The following is a 22,664-nucleotide window of genomic DNA, read 5'->3' on the forward strand; positions in this document are numbered from 1 at the left end:
ACCAGAGTCAAATGGTTGACCAATCTTACCTGGATTTTCAGTTTGGTCAATCTGTGCCATAGTTATTAAATGCTTGTGGATCAACTCCTACAAAGAGACATTAATGAGTTACACAGTTTGGTTTCATCCTTTATAAACTTACCCATTGCAGCTATGAATGAATATATTAAGTAACACAATGGCAACGTGGGTCATTGGCAGAAAAGAATGATTCCTGGGATGAGAAACTACTGTTACCAGAATGGATTAGAAAGACCAGGACAGTTTTTGTCAGAAAAAAACAGAGGGGTGCTTTGATTTAAAAAAAGGCGAAGAGGAGGGATTAAGGACTAGAGATCAGATGGAAAAAAAAAGCATTAAGAGTGAAAGTGCCTTTTTTTGTTTAAAAAATGTGAGGTTGCCATCAGAAATATACTGCCTGAAGGTGTACCGAGGCAAGTTCCATTGTGGTGCACAAAGTGAATAGAAGTAACCCTGTCCAGCTACAGAAGAATGGCTAGGGACTTGAACTACCGATTGGCTCCCGTAGAGGACCAGTGTAAACACAAGGGGCGGAATGGCCTCCCTCTGCACCTGTGACCATTCTTTGATTCTAAATTAAAAATTAGGCGATCTTGGGGGAAAAAGAAAGAAACATATGGATCCATTTATGATTATGCTTCCATTTACAGCTTCCAAATTTTCACTGATATGTTTCCATGTTCTGTCGTGGTTCAGTGATACTTCCACACAATACAAGGAAGCTGCAGTCCAAGCTTCATCCCTCAGTTCTGAATACAAGTTAGGCTGATCACGCATGCTTTCCTAAGAAAATGCCGCATTGAGCCAAGTTATCAACTTTCAAATGAGTGACAAAGTTAAAGTGCTTTAAAACATCCGAAGCTCAGACATAGGGCCGGGGAGATTGAACAGTATTGACAATCATTTCCCGTCCACTAATGTCACTAAAATACGAGACTGTGGACGTTGGAATCTGGAGGGGAAAAAAAACACAGCTGAAGAAACTGAGTGAGGGGAGGGAAGAAAGCCAGTCTAAAGAGAAGATGAGATGGGGCAGACTAAAGCCCGTAGGGAGGAAGGGTGGGTGGAGTTAGGAGACAAGGACAGGAAGGTGATAGGTAGAAGCAGGCAAGGAGGAAAAAAAGGCTGATGGAACCATATGGGGGATGGAAGGGTGGTGGAGAGGGTTCTGGAAGGTGATAATCGGGGACACACATACAAAGACTACCAGTACTGCAACCTGATGAGTAAAAAGGTGAAAATAGGAACCAACTAAGTGAGAAATAATTGTGTAAACCTCTAGGGTTACCTCATAGTCTACTTTACTCCAGTGATGACACAACCACCTACCCATTCTATCCGTAAAATACTCCCTCCAGCCCTGGCAACATGACTAAAACTTACATCTGTTCATATATCTTGCTTCCACTCACTTGCCAGGCTTTATCCCACTCCCACCTCTTTTCCAATTTTCTCCTCCCCCCACTACAATTAGTCTGAAGGGTCCCAACCCGACACCTGACCCGTTGTTACTCCAGCCCTGTTTCTTTTCTGTAAACCAGCATCTGCAGTTCCTTGTGTCTCCACAACAATTGTGTAGGTTCTGAGGTGGTTCAATGTGGGACACACGAACACTTCCAAAACTAAGGAAGAAGGTGCTTGACAGGCATTGAGAAAGATCAGCTATGATAATATTGAATTGTGTAGTAGGATCAAAGGGCTGACCTACACCTGTTCTTGCTATGTTTCTAATGTTTTTGGTAGGATATAGACCGAGGTATTGAGTTGCACAAGTGACAAAGGAAGTGGCGAAGGCAGGGTGAACGTTTAATAGCTCCCGACCTGTTTGAAGATGTAAATAAAGGATACAAATTTAAAAAGATGAAACTGAGAAGTGTAAGACAGCATTTTCAGCAAGAAACAACAAATGCACAGGTTTGATGACCTTTCTTCAAAACTGGTCATTCAAAAATTGGAAGGCCATTTATCTGAAAATGTTGAAGTTATCTTGATATCATCAATTATATACTCTAGCTTACATTGTTCATTGTTCACTTAAACTGTTCCAAAGTAGCACAATGAATGGAAGTGGTATGGAGAATCAGTGACAGACAACTAGAAACTCGGGATCTCCCTCACTGAATAGGGCCGTTCTGCAAAGTAATCATCCAATCCAAGCAACAAATATAACTGCAAATGCTGGCATCTGAAAACAAAAAACAGAAATGCTGCAAGAACTCAACCAGTCAAGCAGCATCTAATGGAAACAGAAACCAGTTAATGTTTCATTTCTGATGAAGGGGCTTCAACACTAACTGATTTATCTTTCTCTAGATATTGTTTGATTTGTTGAGTTCATCCAGCATTTCTGTCTACATTTCAGTCATCCAACCTGCCTTTACTGCAGAGATGTTCACATTGTCACCAAATGCATACAACATTAAAAGTAGTTCATGTTCTACCTTTAAATATAAAGTGCTCTACACCACTGCATTTCACATGTTCGTCTAAACATTTATGCCTTCACCAGCTCCTTAAGAAGTACATTCCAGATTTCAACCACCCTATGGATGACAAAAATCTCTCAAATCTCCAATAAATCTCTATTCTCTTACCGTAAACCATATACCCTAATACACACAGCTCTCCCAAGGAGAAAAAAAATCGCAACTACATTATGCCCCTCAAAATATTGTGCACCTCGATCAGGTCTCCCCTCAGTCTTCTCTGCTCGAAGGAGAAACAATCCCAATCGATCGAGCCCCACCACAGCAGAAATGATCCAAACCGAGCAACATCCTGATGAACCTCTGCAGTACAATCAAATCCTTCTTTTTGTGTGATGACCAAAACTGCTAGCAGTACTCCAGCAGTAGCCTAACTAAAGTATTATAAGGTTGTACCATGAATCTCAATGCTCTTTATTTTAAAGCACTCTAATTAATTACTCATTAATTTTTGTTCTAAATGGGAGGGCAAGACAATATTTCACCAAGTGGCATCAAGGAATCCTAGAAAAACTAAATGAATAGATGTCAAATGAAAAGCACCTCAACAGTTGGAGTCACATCTCACACAAAGGATGGTTGGAGTTGTTCAAAGTCCAACTGGTACTTTGTCAATGGGGCGGGGGAGATCAGTCACCGGAGGAAGGAGCGTCGGGGGGGGGTGACTGGCAATCACCAAGGTGCAGAGTTAAGTAGGGTGACAGCCGCAGGGGAGAAGCTGTTCCTGAACCTGCTGGTCCGGCAATGGAGAGACCTGTAGCGCCTCCCAAATGGGAGGAGGGTAAACAGTCTGTGGTTGGGGTGAGAGCAGTCCTTGACGATGCTGCGCGCCCTTTGCAGACATCGCTTCCTCTGGACACTTAATGGAGGGGAGTGAGGAACCGGTGATGCGTTGGGCAGTTTTCACCACCCTCAGCAGTGCTTTCCGGTCGGAGACAGAGCAGGTACCATACCATACTGTGAGACAGTTGGTAAGGATGATCTCGATGGCGCAGCGGTAGAAGTTCACCAGAATCTGAGGAGACAGATGGACCTTCTTTAGTCTCCTCAGGAAGAAGAGACACTGGTGAGCCTTCTTGATCAGTGTTGAGGTATTGTGGGTCCAAGAGAGGTCATCGGAGATGTTGACCCCAGAAACCTGAAGCTGGAAACACGCTCCACCTTAATATGGATGGGGGTGTGCGTGTCACCCCTAGACCTTCTGTAGTACACAATGAGCTCCTTGGTCTTCTTGGTGTTAAGGGCCAGGCTGTTGTCAACGCACCATGCTGCTAGGAGCTGGACCTCCTCCCTATAGGCCGACTCATTGTTGTCGCTGATGAGGTCAATCACATAATGGTCCAGGCACATAGTGGTTGTGGTTACAGGGCAAGTGCTGGAGCCGCCAGATACTTTGGCAAGTAACTCACTTTCTGGCATCCTAGTGCTTTTCCTTCATTGACAAAGTACCAGTTAAGAGCATGATGGAATGTTCTTCATTTGCCTGGAGAAGAGCAGGACTGCGCAAGAAGCTCACGCAATTCAGGACAAGGTAGTCAGCTAAAATAGCATCTCATCTAGCTTACGAAACATTAATTCCTTTCACCATAGTGCAACGTGTAAAGTATCCATTAAAATATACTTATTCATCTTGGCCACCCTGGACAGTACTTCCTAAATCTGCAGCCTCTACCAGCAAGTAGGACAAGGAGGGCAGGCACATGAGAATATTGCTACCTGCAGGTTCCCACTGAAGTCTTACACCATCCTCAGTTTGAAATATATAATTTTTCCTTCATTGTTGCTGAGACTAATTCCTGTAAATCCCTGTCTGTGATTAGCTCCCAAGGCTTACAACAGTTCCAAGATGTCATTCACCATCACCTTTTCCAAGACAAAAAGAAATAGGCAACAAATATTGGCCCTGCTATTCCTGACACCCACATACTTAAAATGTTAGTTTTATAAAAACTGATCAACAAAATAAAACTGAATTTGCAGCCTATAAGATTTTGCTTTTCAAGGTGAAAAACTGGTATCTCAAATGCATCGCAAATTAGTGCTTAAATTATACATTTATGTCAATGTCTAAAGTTTACAAGTAGTAGGAACAGAATTAGGCCATTCGTTTTTTCTACATTGCTGTGCCATTCAATTAAGGCTGACCCTCTCAACCCCATTAGCCTGCCTTCTTTCCATAACAATTGACGCAAACACAAACATTTAAAATTCAGTACAGTTTTAGTGCTTATTATTTCAATTTTATACTCATAAATAAGCATGAATGAAATGTTGTTTTTAAAAATGTTTACGAGCATCATTTGTAAGCAAATATAATGTGAATTCATGGAGGAAAACTATCACAAGGATCCTAGGCTCTGCTCTATATTACCGTGCATGTTAATACTAAACTGCCTTGTCAATGGATAATTATTTCAGGAGTTACTTACTTACTGCTAGCAATTTGCTTCTTACAAAGATTTTGATTCCCATTTTATTCAATTCATTAACAGCTTGCAACTTAGTTTTTATTGATGGGCTTTGATTATTGTACAGTTTTGATTTTCTTAATAATCCAAAGTACTGGGGGAACATGGCAGGTCAAGTAGCATCTTCAATCCGAAGAAGGGTCCCAACCCAAAATGCTGTCGTCCATTTCCTTCCACAGATGCGGTTAGACTGCTGATTTCCTCCAGCACTTTTGCTGCTCAAGATTCCAGAATGTGCAGTTTCTTGTGTCCCTACTATATAACAGTTTGATTTTTGTTGAGAGCAGTAAATTACATCTGAAAAGGGGTCAGGTTTTTTGACCAGTTTCTTCCCAGCAACCTAGCAGGATCACATCCTTCTGAAAGTAGCCCTTCATCTTGGGGGGCAGCAGTAAGAGCATTATTTACATATCAACCAAATACTTGGTTTGATGCAAAGCACTATTTTCATGTAACGTACACACATATATAAATATCACAATGGTAGGCTGAGAGTATGTTCAAAATACCTGTCTGAGTTCATCGGACAGAAAAAAAGAAGGTGCATTTGCTTTGGGCTGCATATAAGCAACATGGGGTGCAGATGAAGGATAAATATATGTTGGAAATACCTGGAAAACAAGGAAACCTGATAATCAACGGCAAAATGTTAACTATATCTCCCGTTTATATCAACATTTGATTATTGTAAACAGAGCATTTTGCATTTATGGCAGCAATTCTGATACAATGTATTACTTAACAATCTAATTAGTTATTACGTTTAAGAAGGAACTGCAGATGCTGGAAAATCGAAGGTAGCCATACAGTCACTTTCACATTTGCTCGACAAAATAAATGAAATGAGCATCAGCTTACATTTTAGCATTACCCCATTCCAAGTTCATTTTCTGCTGCATTGCAAGCACTTGATTTGCAGTATTTAACAAAAAAAGTATCTACACACCATTCCTGGAAGAGGTCCTGGAGTTGTGTCAGTATAGAAGTAAGTTGTCCCTCCCACAGTTTCTTTTTGTATCACCTGACCAGAAGATGAAGACTGAGAGACTGCATCAGACACTGGTGTAGAGGCACTAGTAGCTACCATGAAATTTGCTGGATTTGGAGTATGGCTCCTTCTTCGAGGGGCAGGCGATGTGTGAGGAGTTATTTTTGGAGAGTGCAGAGGGGATGATCCAGCTGACAAGGACATTCCTGAAAAGTTCAATACCTTTGTTATTAAATTATACTCAGCATTCTTGTTTTACCAAATAGAGAGAAGTAAGTATTAATATGGACAAGGCATCTGTCAATATATTTCTTTTAAATGGGTTTTCTATATTAGACATACATTTACTGATTAAACTGTGACATATCATCACTTTTTTCTTCCACTTCTCTGGGGTATTTTCCAATCTAAAACATTACATGCGAATACCTGATCAGATGACAAAAGCAGACCATTATAGAAGAAAATTCTAAGGCAGCCATCGTGTAAAATAATAGACTAAATTACACAATCTCTTGTATCTATTGCTTTGGCTGAGAGGCAACGATACAGATTATTTGCAACATCACACTATAGATTTTGACTAAATAGAAAATTAAATGCAAAATTATGAAACAGGACATTTAATTAGAATTTAGAGGTGTCCATCATGTTCCAAGACAATGATAAATTATATGAGAACACAAGAACAAACTATGGAAAGAAAAAAATGTGATTGTATACACCGAATACTAGCAGGTTAAAGACGCAACAAATTATAATTGTACAACAACAATGGAAGGGCAAAAAGGTGGAAAGAATAAGAAAATCCCTAAATAGAGAAAATGGTGGTGCACAGCTAAAAAGAACAAAGGATGCATCTAGAATAAATGTTATTGCTGATTAGCAGGGAAATTAATTACCAACAGTGGAAAATAGGAACAGTGATTATGATCTGAAATTGCCAAATTTAATTTTTAATTCAGCAGATTACAAAATTCTCAAAAAAATAATGATGTGCTATTCATTAAGTTTCCATTGAGCTTCATTACAACAGTATAAGTGCACAGAATGGTCTGAGGTCAAAAAGATTGCATATAGAAACATAGAAATTAGGTGCAGGAGTAGGCCATTTGGCCCTTCGAGCCTGCACCGCCATTCAATATGATCATGGCTGATCATCCAACTCAGTATCCCGTACCTGCCTTCTCTCCATACCCCCTGATCCCCTTAGCCACATAGGGCCACATCTAACTCCCTCTTAAATATAGCCAATGAACTGGCCTCAACTACCTTCTGTGGCAGAGAATTCCACAGATCCACCACTCTCTGTGTGAAAAAAGTTCTTCTCATCTCGGTTTCAAAGGATTTCCCCCTATTCTTAAGCTGTGACCCCTTGTCCTGGATTCCCTAACATCGGGAACAATCTTCCTGCATCTAGCCTGTCCAACCCCAAAAGATGTTCTACATTTGAAATTAAAAAAAACAGAATACTGGAAACACTCGGCAGTTCAGGCAGCACTTGAAGCTGATGACTTTCAGCAGAACTTAGTTATCTCAAAGCTTAAATTGCAGATAGTGGTGGTGCAGGAAGTATGAAGGGAATACCTGTGAGAGAACAACAACCATATCCAAGACCGATATTGATAATTCTTGGATAATAAGGGAATCAAAGCATGACAGTACTGGAATGTGACCCTAAAAGATCAGAAAGGATCTAACTGAGTGGCAGTGCAGGTGAAATTCCAAATAGCCTGGTCCTTTTATTCCTAACAGAAGGAAAAGTAGATGACGATTTACCAAAAAAGTGCTGGAGTAACTCAGCAGGTTTTCCCAAAAACACCTTCATCTGCAAATACAGAAGTTCCAATGCCTGCCCTTTCACTACCTTCCTTCCCAATTCCCAGGCCCCGCAACAGTTTTTAAAGGTGAAACAGTCTTTGCTAGGCATAAAAAGCTGGAGTAACTCAGCGGGTCAAATAGCATCACTGGAGAAAAGGAATAGGTAACGTTTCATGTCAACAGTCTGAAGAAGGGTCTCGACAAGTAACATCACCTATTCCTTTTCTCCAGAGATGCTGTTTGACCCACTAAGTTACTCCAGCTTTTTGTGTCTATCTGTGATTTAAACCAGCATCTGCAGTTACTTTGTATACTGATTTTGTTATAGCTAACTCTGGGTTACACAAGGATTCTGTTCCTGAACACACAGAGTTGATTTCTCTGCAAGTCAACTGACGTCTTGTCAGTTTTCTACAGTAGGTCAAACCATATTGTTCTACATACACAATGCAATTATTTAATTTCACTGTGTAGAAAGGCTAACACTACCCATACTAATGGAATATATTCTATGCCCAAACATCAATTAATACATTGAAACATTTTATTATTACTGCCAGCTTGAAAAATGCTTTAAAAATATGGGAGAATTTCCCCATGTCAGGTCATTCCCAACTCAGTCTCTTTTTTCACTTCTATCAATTTAGTACAAGATATTCACTGCTCATGAAACAATCTTCTAAACACAGAGAAGACCAAATGTGGATTAATCACTTCATTTGATGCTTTAATTTAGTGTACAAGCATAATCAATTATCACCACAATACTTTTTGATCGCTCTTCACATTCACTTTATCTCATATATTTCCTTGTATTTAAACTATAAGAAATATTGCCCAAGACGTTAAAGCAGTCACATTCTACAAAGGAGATCTTAAATTCCTCGTATGTTGCAAAACATACTTGCCGAATAAAATCTGATTCCGATTCTAACAGGAACCATGTTTGCCATATTCAAAAAAATGACAAGAGCTTGACAATCTTTGTGATGAAAAAAGCAACACATACACTAAACAATTATGACTAGCTACAGAATTTAGGAAGCAGGTGCCAGAAAGCAAACAGGCTTAAATTAGATGAGAGAAAAAAAAGCCCTTATGAACAAGAAAAATGGAGAACAAAGAAGTATGTTCCAGATGAGATAATGAGGGCATGGAACATGTATGGTCCAAGCAAAACAAATCATCAAAAGATAATGATCCTTTGACAGGTTAAGCATATTACAAGCATATGCAAGATCTAGGACAAATACAAAAGATACAGTGTACCACAATTGGCTTAATTTAAGGGAAATCAAACGAGAAAGGTGAAGCGTAATAATAATTAAATTAAATTTTGATACCATTTACAGAGAAACAATAAAGATGGGCAGGGTCCATTTGAAATAAAAACTGAAATCATTTTAATGACAGGAAGATGCAAAGGATTTCTTTGCTTGGTTCAATGAAAGAGTCCTAATGGAGATGTTGGAGAATGAGATAACCATTGTTCTGATGGAATTTAAAGTAAAACAGGCATAGGTCCTTAATGATATGTATCCTTAGACATGAATAAAATAATACAACCAGATTATTTCAAATATCTTTAGATGCACCCATGATAGAGGACAAAAATTAAAAAAGGACAGCTCTCCATGAGCCTGGACCACCGATGTTCCTCAGCAGCCTGTACTTTCTAACTTTTCTGAAAATGGGTAGACTTTACCCTCTACAATTGACAGGCGTCTGCCAAAGTATTACAGACTTGAGTTGCAAATGGGCGTCAGGCATCAAATCTGGAAGTCCCGCATCTGGAATGCCCTGACCATCTTCAACAGTGCGCCTTCTGACAGACTTTTAATCTGCGTTTAATAGTCTCCGATAGTTGTTCATACCCAAAACTTAATGAAAATCAATAACACAAGATAAACACATACTGGTATTTATCACATCTGACAGGTTGGTACCCCCATTCAAAATTAACAAGGGGCACTATACCTACAGCAGCCCTCCAGATGTAAATTTACATCTGCATGCAAAATGCAAGAGTTTCCTCAGTTCATTCATTCATTATCGTTGAAAACATTTGCGACGCAGTGGTGCTGGTTTCCAACGGGAATGGTGACGGACACACCACACATCTCTGTCCTCCAGTTCCTGCGGACTTCCGCCGCTGGAAGTATAGGATTTTTGTGTGTGCACTTTATCATCATTCCTTACAATGCTTTTTAAAAAAATATATTTTTATTTATCAGAAGTACAGTAAATTACAATAGTACAAGGCAGATATATCTTATTACATTTATTGTACCACTTCATTTTTTAAGCTTTAAGGAAAGATATAGATAAAGAAAGTAGAGAAAGTGAGAGAAAGAAAATTGTGCTCATGTAAAATAGTGATCAATGAGAAAAAAAACAGAGACTCATTGGTTAGAGAAAATAATTAAGAAATAGACCCTAGAAAAGAAAGGAGGAAAAAGGAAAAAAAGAAAAAAAAACCCAAAGCTCTATTATAGAAACCGCGCAAAAGGGATATACCAACCTGATATTTTCCCTCCCCCCCCCCCTTACCAGATTCTGACACCATTTCTTTTTTTAAAGTACTGATGCACCTTATTCTTGTAGTAAGTCGATAAATGCAGACCACGTCTTTAGGTAGTGGTCTGATTTGCCTGCAAGGAGGAGTCTCATATCTTCCAGGTGTAATGTTTCCAACATATTTGAAATCCACATATTTAATGTTGGTATAAGAGCGTTCTTCCAGAATTTAAGTATAAGCTTTTTTTCCCATTATTAGCCCATAATTAAATAGATTATTTTGAAACACATTTAGTTCAGAGCTACCTTCCATTGTTCCAAAGACAATCCATTCAAGTTTTGGTATCAGTTTTATTTTGAATAATTTTGTAAAGATTTCAAAAATTTCAGTCCAGAATTTTTGTACAAACAACAAATGAGTGCGCAATGACATTTTCAATCTGTCACTGGCCCAGGGTGTCGTCCCTACTTGCCTCAAGACCTCAACCATTGTGCCAGTGCCCAAACAGTCAGCTTCAGGGAGTCTCAATGACTTTCGCCCAGTGGCACTCACCCCCGTCATCTCGAAGTGCTTTGAGCGGCTGATCTTGGCTCACCTCAAAGCCAGCCTCCCTCCCACAGTGACCCCCATCAGTTTGCTTGCCGGCCCAACAGGTCTACAGAGGACGCCATATCTGCGACCCACCTAGACAACAATAACTCCTACATCAGGTTGTTGTTCATCGACTTCAGCTCCGCATTTAATACTGTCATCCCCGCCAGCTTGCTCACCAAACTCAGCGGACTTGGCATCACCACTTCCCTCTGCAATTGGACACTGGATTTCCTCACCAACAGACCTCAGTCTGTTAGCATCAACCACCTCACCTCCTCCACTTTGACACTGAACACTGGGCCACAGGGCTGTGTGCTCAGCCCTCTCCTCTACTCCCTCTTCACCCATGACTGCGTCCCTATGTATAGCTCCAACGCCATCATAAAATTTGCCGATGACACCACGGTGGTAGGACTGATCAGGGACAATAACGAATCAGCCTAGAGGGAGGAGGTCCAGAACCTGGCAGCCTGGTGTACCAATAATAACCTCATCCTCAACTCAAAGAAGACGAAGGAAATCATCGTTGACTTCAGGAAGACCAGAGGTGGCAGATATACCCCCATCGGGATAAACTGGACTGAGGTGGAGCGCGTCTCCAACTACAAATTCCTCGGGGTACATATCTCAGAGGATCTGTCCTGGTCCCTCAATACCACCAAACTGATCCAAAAGGCGCAGCAGCGCCTCTACTTTCTGAGGAGGCTTAAGAAAGCTCACCTGTCCCCCCAGATCCAGTCCAACTTCTACCGCTGTACCATCGAAAGCATCCTGACCACCTGCTTCACGGTATGGTACAGCAGCTGCACCACAGCTGATAGGAAGGCACTGCAACGGGTGGTGAAAACCGCTCAGCACATCATCGGTGCCCCGCTCCCTGCCATGGATGCCCTCCACCGCAAACGGTGTCTGAGACGGGCCGGGAAAATCATCAAGGACCCCTCTCACCCTAACCATGGACTATTTGCCCTCCTCCCATCAGGGAGGCAGTACAGGAGCCTCAGGTCTCGCACAAGCAGGCTGAGGAACAGCTTTTTCAATAACACCATTACACTGCTGAACTCACAGTCCCGACGCTAGCTATCTTTTATACTCTCCCATCTGCATACATTTATTTGCCTATGTACCAGTTTAATTAATCCACAGTGCACATATTGTTTAACCAGTATTTTTTATTTCTACTATCTTGCACTCTGACCAGACGCTAAACTGCATTTCGTTGTACCTGTACTCGTATTTGTGCAATGACAATAAAGTTGAATCAAATTGATGATAGCTTCTTGAGATCGGCATTTATCACAAATAGGTGAAACGTTAGGAAAAAGTTTGCTTATTTTGGTTTTTGAATAGTATAACCTGTGTAAGATTTTGAATTGTATTAGAGTGTGTCTAACGTTAATCGAGCATTTATGTACATATTGTAAATGTTTATCGCACCTCTCTTTTGAAATTTTTATAGCTAGTTCTTGTTCCCAGTCTCTTCTAATACTGTTGGTTGAAGGTATTTCTATATTTAAAATAGCGTTATATAAGTATGATATTAAGTTTGCTGATTCAGCCTTTGTCTTCGTTGCTTCGTCCAGTAAATCTGGTGGCATATTATAATAATCTTGTGTATATTTTTTCAGGTAGTCAGATATTTGAAGATATTTAAAGTAATGGTTATTTCTCAGATTATATTTTATTTGTAATTGTTGGAATGATAATAATTTTCCATTTTCGTACAAATCTCCAAGCGTTTTAATCCCTATTCTGTCCCATTGTGTAAATTATTTATCTATAATAGAGGGTTTAAACGACAGATTGTTAGCAATTGGAGATAACAGAGATAGATTTCTTAATTTTAGGTTATGTTTTATTTGTTTCCAGGTTCTAATTGTACTGTGTATAATTGGATTTTTATTATAATTTGTGTTATTCAAGTTCATTGGTGAGAGGAGGATCGCTCCAATATTACAAGGGGAGCAGTCCTTTCTCTCCATTATAATCCAATCCACCTGCTGGGTAGAATTGTTCAGCAGGTGAATCATATTTTTGATATTTACTGCCCAGTAATAGTACATAAAGTTAGGAAGTGCTAAACCACCCAATTTTTTAGGTTTGCTCAAGTGGGATTTATAGTCCCATATAAAATTTGTAATGTCTGAGTCCAGTTTTTTTTTTAAACTTTTTTGGTAGATATATAGGGATTGATTGAAATGGGTATAGAATTTGTGGTAAAAAGATCATTTTTATAGCATTTATTCGGCCTATTAAAGACACCGGAAGCGTTTTCCAGAATTTAATTAAAGTATTTAACTTCTTAAGTAGGGAATTATAATTAGCTTTATACATAGGTTGATATTTTCTAGTGATTTCAATTCCCAAATGTTTAAATTTTTCTGTGGCTATTTTACAATGCTATGTGCGACAGCGATTGCAAATTCTACTGAAGTGTGGATGGCTGTTGGCTCGCTAGAAGCTCATCTGCCCTTTGACAAGTCTTGTTTTTTGGTCCTGCTGGGGGTCCACAGCCTGCTGCTCACCTGGCAAACCAGGTGGGGGGGGACACGGTTTAGTCACGGATATCCGACCATGGAGCAGGTTGCACGGGATTACATGGTATCTGTGGCGGTGGGGGGGGGGGGGGGGGGGAACTCCTCCCAACCTGATCTGACTTTCCTCAGAACATCCCCCAATGCAGACTCCAGCAGCGAAACAGGCACTTGGTGTGCCAGCATGTGATTTCTATCTTGACTCACTAGTCTTTTGACTATCAAGATATGCTATTATATCAATGGCTCAGCAGAGTTCAGATCACAGCTCTACCAAAAGGTATTCATGAAAGATAAAAAGAATGACGGCAATACTGAGGAGAATATTGCCCTATTGAGAGGAAGCACAAAAGAAAGGAATCCACATCCCAAATTAACAATAAAAAATAGCAGCACCATTACAGTTGTAGACATCAATTAGTAGGAAGGATATAAATTAGCAATGCCTATGTTATGGCACAAGATGTTGTCTGCACCATATATTAATACTAATCATGGATTGGAGATGGCCGACAACTTCACATTAGGTAGGCTCCACAATCGTGAGCAATCTACTATTGATGTGGTAATCAATCCACAGAACCTGTACCTTGTGTCTCAGTTAATCAAGAGAATTTGAAACTATGGTAAATTGATGAATACTCCAAAATGAAAGTCCACCAACTGTATTTGAGGTATGCTGTACCACAGTGCAGAAGGCTGAACAACATGCGCATAGCACTAATAGTTTCCATCTCTGCTGCCTCAGATCCATCATGGGTATTTCCTGGCGAACAGAATTGTAAAAGGAATATGCTAAGGCTCTCAGCCAACACATTACTTAGGCAGAAAGAGAACACATGAAATCCAAGGCTTTTGGAATCGAGCCATGGAGTTTAAAAGTGAACAAGCATGGAAAAGCCTACAAAATTCAATAATTAGAAGGTTAGAATTTTCAGCATGTTGCTTTAGAAAGCAATGTCAAAGCACAGAAACAATTCTATATGCTAGAGAGAGAATTTTGTTATGATATAATTGGATGCTTTTTCAAATTAGAATCAGAAAGGCCTAGAAGAAACTTGAATTTACAGGTTAAAAAATGTGAAGATGATAAAAATCAGAATTTCAGATGAAACGGAAAAGGTAGGGCAATAATGAAAATGTTTGCAATACACAGTAACAGGAGCTGAATTCAGACTAGTTTTAAAAAAAGATAATTCAATGGGTCGAGTCAGAGTGATACAGTGTGGAAACAGGCCCTTTGGCCCAACTCGCCCACACTGCCAACAATGTCCCAGCTACACCAGTTCCACTTGTCTGCACTTGGTCCATATCCCTCCAAACTTGTCCTATCCATGTACCTTTCTAACTGTTTCTTAAACAATGGAATAGTTCCAGCCTCAACTACCTCCTCTGGCAGCTTGTTCCATACACCCACCACCCTTTGTGTGAAAAAGTGACCCCTCAGATTCCTATTAAATCTTTTCCCATTCACCTTGAACCTGTGTCCTCTGGTCTTCAATTCCTCTACTGTGGGCAAAAGACTTTGTGCATCTACCCGATCTATTCCTCGCGGGCCCAGTGGACGACCGGGAGCTCACAGGTTGCTGACCTGTTTGCGGAGCTCCCGCAACTACAGCTGCGTCCGCTGGACTGGAGGGCGGCATCTTCGGCCCGGATCACCTCAGCGCAGAGGGAGAACAAGGAGGGAAGGGACAGAGACTAAGACTTTTGCCTCCATCACAGTGAGGAGGTGCTTGGTGAACTCACTGTGGTGCATGTTAATTTGTGTTTATTGTATGTTTTGTTATTTATTATTATTGTGTATGACTGCAGGCAACGAACTTTCGTTCAGACCGAAAGGTCTGAATGATAATAAAGGAATCTAATCTAATGTAATCATGATTTTGTATACCTCTATAAGATCTCCCCATATCCTCCTGCACTCCATGGAATAAAGACCCAGCCTACACAACCTTTCCCTATAGCTCACACCCTCTAGTACTGGCAGCCTTCTTGTAAATCTTTTCTGAACCCTTTTAAGCTTCACAATATCTTTCCTGTAACATGGTGCCCAGAACTGAACACAATATTCTAAATGCAGAGAGTCAATGATACAAATGGCATGCAACTATGGTGCAAAACCGTAAAATTTTAGGTAAGATTAAGCTATGCACGTCTAGCTAGCATAAAATATTGCCTCCGCCCCACAGAGTAATTATAAAAATAGAAAAGCTCTGCTTGACTGACTGATACCATAAAGGGAGTACCCAAACATGTTGATGCAAGACCTCATATTTTAGAAATATTGTTTTGATGTATTTTTAGCTGTGGTATATTTCACAGGAGACAACTGTGACCAAATAACCATACTCATTAAAGTGCTCATTTAATGTGACAGGGACAGTAGAGGAAGTGAGGGAGGACCGGGGTGGGGGGGGAAAGACTAAGAGAGGGATAAGAGGGGAGGGAGAAGAAACAGGGAGAGAGAAGGGGGATGGGTGGGGTATAAGTTATCAGAATGAGGAATGACACCAGATTCTGTAACAAAGAGCATCATCAATTCAACCGCCCAGTTCTTTCTTTGAACCTTTAGCTGACACAAACTTTTACCTCCAGATACTTTGCCTCGCCCCGCCCCATTCTGTTCATTTGCAGCAGTACTTCACAGTCCTCAGGGAATCCCCTAAGCATTGTAGACAGCTATTCTTCCCCAAAGAGTTATGTTTAACCAAATATCACTTTCAAAACCAATTTAAAATTGTTTAGGTTCTGGTTGTCCTTTATAGATGGTTGAACATGCTATATATAGATCAGTGACACCAAGGGGTGGAAGATTGCAACCTTCATGTGTTCCGCCCTGTTTCAACGAATGCAATCAACCTGGCGTGCACAATCAAATAAGATCAAATAGAACAAGTTGTCCTACAACTTTAGGCTGTGCACGCCATACGCAAGAAGAAGTGACACCAAACCACATACATACATTTATGCACAAAATGTAAGGATTTCCAAAATAGTCATAATGCAATGGTGGAACAAAGTGTTTTCCTAATGCAGATGTCACAGATTTGAATATTTTGCACAAATAAAATGTGTGTGTGTGTGTGTGTGTGTACGTTCATACTGCTCGAAAACACGACGCTATGACCGTATGATTTTCACATATTCCTGTACAGTACTGTACAGTCAAAAATCGGCTTACCTGAAAATTTGTTTGACGCGCACACCGCTGCCCCCCCCCCCCCCCCCCTCCTCCACCCCCTTTTCAGACTGCGGCATTGCGAGTGAAGAAACTCTCTCCACCCCCCGGCCGCGCTCTCTCTCTCCCCCCCCCGGGGGGTTCACTCACTCTCTCTCCCCCCCCCCCCCCCCCCCCCAAACGAACATAACTCAGATAAAAAATAGGTGAGTTCATACCGAGGTACAGTAAAAAGGTTTTTGTTGCAGGTTCCCATGTCAGTGAAAAGGACTATACATGATTACTATCAAGCCATCCGCATAAAGGATAAAGGGTACAAGATAAAGTCCGATAAAAGATAGTTCAATGATCTCCAACAAGGTAGATGGGAGGTCAGGACCACACATTAACTGGTGAGAGGATGGTTCAGTTGCCTGATAACAGCTGGGAAGAAACTATCCCTGAATCTGGAGGTATGAGTTTTCAAACTTCTGTACCCCTTGCTTGTTGGGAGAAGAGGGAGAGACCAGGGACGAGACGGGTCCTTGATTATGCTGATAGCCTTGCCAAAGCAGCGGCAAGTGTCGATGGAGTCAATGAATGAAAGGCTGGTGTGCATGAAGGACTGGGCTACATCCAATTTCTTGCAGCCTTAGATAGAGCTGTTCCCAAACTTTGCTGTGATGCATCGCAGCAAAATGCTTTCTACGACGCATCTGCAGAATGTGGTGAAGCTTGTTGGGGACATGCCGAACATCCTACGGAAGTATAGACATTGGTGTGCTTTCTTGGCCATTGCTTCAATGTGGCTGGGCCAGAACAAATTGCTGGTAATATTTCTTCCCAAGAACTTGAAGCTTTCAACCATCTCTACTTTGGAACCATCAATATATATGCCCTCCATAATGTTTGGGACAAAGACCCATCATTTATTTATTTGCCTCTGTACTCCACAATTTGAAATTCGTAATAGAAAAAAAATCACCATATGGTTAAAGTGCATATTGTCAGATTTTATTAAAGGCCATTTTCATACATTTTGGTTTCACCATGTAGAAATTGCAGCTGTGTTTATACATAGTCCCCCATTTCAGGGCACCATAATGTTTGGGACACGTGGCTTCACGGGTGTTTGTAATTGCTCAGGTGTGTTTAAATGCCTCCTTAATGCAGGTATAAGAGAGCTCTCAGCACCCAGTCTTTCCATCACCTTTGGAAACTTTTATTGCTGCTTATCAACATGAGGACCAAAGTTGTGCCAATGGAAGTTAAAGAAGCCATTATGAGACTGAGAATCTGTTAACTGCTAAGAAACTGCTAAGCCAAACCTTAGGCTTATCAAAATCAACTGTTTGGAATATCATTAAGATGTAAGAGAGCACTGGTGAGCTTACTAATCACAAAGGGACTGGCAGGCCAAGGAAGACCTCCACAGCAGATGACAGAAGAATTCTCCCTATAAATAGAAAAATCCTCAAACATCTGACGACAGATCAGAAACACTCTTCAGGAGTCAGGTGTGGATTTGTCAATGACCACTGTCCGCACAAGACTTCATGGACAGAAATAGAGGCTACACTACAAGATGCAAACCACTGGTTAGCTGCAAAAATAGGATGGCCAGGTTACAGTTTGCCAAGAAGTACTTAAAAGAGCCACCTCAGTTCTGGAAAAAGGTCTTGTGGACAGATGAGACCAAGATTAACTTATATCAGAGTGATGGCAAGAGCAAAGTATGGAGGAGAGAAGGAACTGCCCAAGATCCAAAGCATACCACCTCATCTGAGAAACACAGTGGTGGGGGTGATGTGCCCAGGGCATGTTTGGCTGCTGAAGGTACTGACTCACTTAGAGTGCATTCAGAAAGTATTCAGACCCCTTCATTTTTTCCACATTTTGTTACGTTACAGATTTTAAAATGGATTAAATTCATTTTTTTTAATTATCATCAATCTACACACAATACCCCCGAATGAAGAAGCAAAAACAGGTATTTAGAAATTTTTGCAAAATAATTTAAAATAAATAATTGAAATATCACATTTACGTAAGTATTCAGACTCTTTGCTATGACACTCAAAATTGAGCTTAGGTTCATCCTCTTTCCATTGATTATCCTTGAGATGTTTCTACAATTTGATTGGAGTCCACCAGTGGTAAATTAAATTGATTGGACATGATTTGGAAAGACACACACCTGTCTATATAAGGTCCCACAGTTGACAGTGCATGTCAGAGCAAAAACCAAGCCATGAAGATGAAGGAATTGTCCGTAGACCTCCGACACAGGATTGTGTCGAGACACAGATCTGGGGAAGGGTATAAAACAATTTCTGCAGCATTGCAGGTCCCGAAGATCACAGTGGCCTCCGTCATTCTTAAATGGAAGAACTTTGGAACCACCATTGAGCTGGCCATCCAGCCAAACTGAGCAATCGGGGGAGAAGGGCCTTGGTCAGGGAGATGGTCACTCTGACGGAGCTCCAGAGTTCTTCTGTGGAGAAACTTCCAGAAGGACAACTATATCTGCAGTACCCCACCAATCAGGTCTTTATGGTAGAATGACCAGACGGAAGCCACTCCTCAGTAAAAGGCACATGACAGCCCGCTTGGTGTTTGCCAAACGGCATGAGAAACAAGATTCTCTGGTCTGATGAAACCAAGATTGAACTCTTTGGCCTGAATACCAAGTGTCATGTCTGTAGGAAACCAGGCACCGCTCATCATCTGGCCAATACCATACCTACGGTGAAGCATGGTGATGGCAGCATCATGCTGTGGGGATGTTTTTCAGCGGCAGGAACTGGGAGAAGTGTCAGGATCGAGCGAAAGATAAACAGAACAAAGTAGAGATCCTTGATGAAAACCTGCTCCAGAGCGTTCTGGACCTCAGACTGGGGCGGAGGTTCACCTTCCAACAGGACAACGACCCCAAGCACACAGCCAAGACAACGCAGGAGTGGCTTCATGACAAGTCTGTGAATGTCCTTGAGTGGCCCAGCCAGAGCCCGAACTTGAAACCGATCGAACATCTCAGGATGGACCTGAAAATAGCTGTGCATCGACGCTCCCCATCTGACAGAGCTTGAGAGGATCTGCAGAGAAGAATGGAAGAAATTATCCAAATACAGGTGTGCCAAGCTTGTAGTGTCATACCCAAGAACACTTGAGGCTGTAATCGCTGCCAAAGGTGCTGCAACAAAGTACTGAGTAAAGGGTCTGAATACTTATGTAAATGTGATATTTCAGTTATTTCTTTGTAATTACTTTGCAAAAATTTCTAAACACTTGTTTTCACTTTTTTATTATGGGGTATTGTGTGTAGATTGACGATTTAAAAAATGAATTTAATCCATTTTAGAATAAGGCTGTGACGTAACAAAATGTGGAAAAGGGAAGGGTTTCAAGATTCAAGATAGTTTATTGTCATGTGTCCTGATAGGACAATGAATTCTGAATACTTTCTGAATGCCTTTATCTTCATTAATTATACTACTGCTGATGGTAGTAGCACAATTAATTCTGAAGTGTATAGACACATCCTATCTGCTCAAGTTTAAACAAATGCTTCAAAACTCATTGGCTGGCAGTTCATTCTACAGCAAGACAATAATCCCAAACATACTGCTAAAGCAACAAAGGAGTTTTTCCAAAGCTAAAAAATGGTCAACCCATGAGTGGCCAAGTCAACCACCTGATCTGAACCCAATTGAGCATGCCTTTTATATGCTGAAGAGAAAACTGAAGGGGACTAGCCTCAAAAACAAGCATAAGTTAAAGATGGCTGCAATACTGGCCTGGCAGAGCATCACCAGAGAAGACACCCCGTAACTGGTGATGTCCATGAATTGAAGACTTCAAGCAGTCATTGCATGCAACGGATATGCAACAAAATACTAAACATGACGACTTTAATTTGCTTTGTCCCAAACATTATGGTGCCCTGAAATGGGGGGGCTATGTACAAACACTGCTGTAATTTCTACATGGTGAAACCAAAATGTGTAAAAATGGCCTTTATTAAAATCTGACAATGTGCACTTTAACCACATGTGATTTTTTTTTTCTATTACAAATCTCAAATTGTGGAGTACAGAGGCAAATAAATTAATTATGGGTCTATGTCCCAAACATTATGGAGGGTACTGTATTACACAAGGTGTGTACTATTCACTTTTTGAAGTTAAACACAAACTCTTGTGTCTTGCTGAGGGAGAGTTTGTTATCTTGACACCAGATTAGAGATTTTCAATCTGTTTCCTGTACTTTGTCACGTCACTAGTTGATAACCGGCCTAATATAGTGATGTCGGCTGCGAACTTCAATGAAGATAGATTGGTATTTGGCTAATCAGTCATGAGTATAGTTGGGGGCTGAGAATGCAGCCCTGGATTTGCCTAGGCTATATATTTTGAGCAAGATTGTCAGTCTTCTTTTCATTGATTACCCTTAGAAAAATACAAGGCAGAGAAGGTGATATAAGAGGTGGCAAATAGTTTGCCTTATGTATGATTGTACTCGTGTATAGTAGGAGTTGACGATAGCCTGTAGAACAAGCTTCTCACTGTATGCACACGTGACAATAATAAACTAAACTAATGAAAGGAGTGGCACAGCAGTAGAGTTACAGCCTTATAGTGTCAGAGACCTGGGTTCGATCCTGACTACGGACGCTGTCTGTACAGTTTGTACACTCTCCCTGTGACCGCATGGGTTTTCTCAGAGTGCTCCTCCGGTTTCCTCCCACACTCCAACGACGTACATGTTAGTAGGTTAATTGGCTTCTGTAAATTGTCCCTATTGTGTAGGATAGTGTTAGTTTACAGGATTATCGCTGGTCAGCATGGACTCAGTGGGCTGAGCCCGGTTCCACACTATATCTCAAGTCTTAAAGTCTAAGGAGGAAAAAGGGAAAGTACAGAGCCAAGGCGGCTAAATTAAAGGAGGGAGTTTGACGGTTGATAAGAGTGAAAGAAATAAGAGTTGTGACAAAGCTGAATAGAGCAACGAGGTGCAAGAAAGTGAGATAACATAGGACACAAGGGAGTGTGAGAATGTGGTGCAGAAAAAGGTACAACTGAGAGGAGAAATTAAAGAGGAAACTGCAACTGATAACAATGGGAAAGAATGATAAAGAAGAAAACTGGGATGAAAGACATGAAAAAGTTCCCTCTAGATTTTAATTATTTTTTTAAAGGAAACAATTATAAAACCTCATGTAGAGCTAAATGGACTTGATGTTTCAATCCCTGTAGTAAGTCGGCACAGTTGATATTTGCAGTGGGATTGGAGTGGTGAAAGGTAGGGTAGGTACGTCATCTGGGTCATCAGGTGGGCACCCTCCTTCTTTGACATTTCATTGATAAGCCCACAATTTCTCCAGAGTGGCGTCCCAGGTACACCTCCTCAATTCCATACCCTCCATGTATGTTGGGAGGTGTGTGAGGGTTTTGAATTTAACTTAGAAACTGTGTAATTCGGCGAACTCATATAATTAATGTTTTTAATACATAGGTAATGGTATTTTAAACTGTGTGAAATTGTAGTGAAACCATTTATGAAATGTATTGTGTCTACGTAATTTTCTAAACATTAGACGGTTTAGATTTATAGAAATATCTTTCTTCTTGGTATGGAAAATATGTTTGTAGTCATTGTATTATATGTGTGTATCTTAGATTTTGAGGAGTGGTCATTGATAATTGAGCCTACTGGGGTTTTTGCTGTGTTGAAATAAAATAATTCTAAACAAAGTTAAACCACAGGCAAACAAAGGTTGTAAAATGAGGCCAGAGAAGGGGGGATCATGTGACTGCTGCTGTAAATCACCAGAAGGACTCAGATGATTGGTTACTAGTTTGTCATACCCTCTGTATCTGAAATGTCTAATACCTATCTAAATGCCATGAGTTTGTATCAACGTTACTAATTCTCTGGACCTGCCCCTCTGTGTTGGAAGGTTCAGAGACTAGTCTCAGCTGAATAAAGAATCGATTTCAACAGCTACAAGCGTTTGAGTCAAGTTGACTTTAGATTGACAAAATAACTCAGTTTAACACATGGCTACTTAAATC

The 22,664-nt window shown here is 40.7% G+C and overlaps 2 protein-coding genes across 2 annotated transcripts in view; one reads left to right on the forward strand and one right to left on the reverse strand.

The window, feature by feature from the left end:
- Positions 1 to 22,664, forward strand: part of LOC129698055 (uncharacterized protein K02A2.6-like) — a 198,828-nt gene that overhangs the window by 46,724 nt on the left and 129,440 nt on the right. The window lies entirely within an intron of this gene.
- The window catches only part of pan3 (poly(A) specific ribonuclease subunit PAN3), a 76,245-nt gene that overhangs the window by 23,937 nt on the left and 29,644 nt on the right, over positions 1 to 22,664 (reverse strand). The window contains exons 6-8 of the mRNA XM_055636893.1: positions 5,922 to 6,169; positions 5,485 to 5,586; positions 30 to 87 (exon numbers count right to left, since the gene is read on the reverse strand). Of these exons, the coding sequence (XP_055492868.1) occupies positions 30 to 87; positions 5,485 to 5,586; positions 5,922 to 6,169 (408 nt within the window). The remainder of the gene's footprint in view (positions 1 to 29; positions 88 to 5,484; positions 5,587 to 5,921; positions 6,170 to 22,664) is intronic.

Source organism: Leucoraja erinacea, chromosome 6 (assembly GCF_028641065.1).
Source record: "Leucoraja erinacea ecotype New England chromosome 6, Leri_hhj_1, whole genome shotgun sequence".
NCBI lineage: Eukaryota > Metazoa > Chordata > Chondrichthyes > Rajiformes > Rajidae > Leucoraja > Leucoraja erinaceus.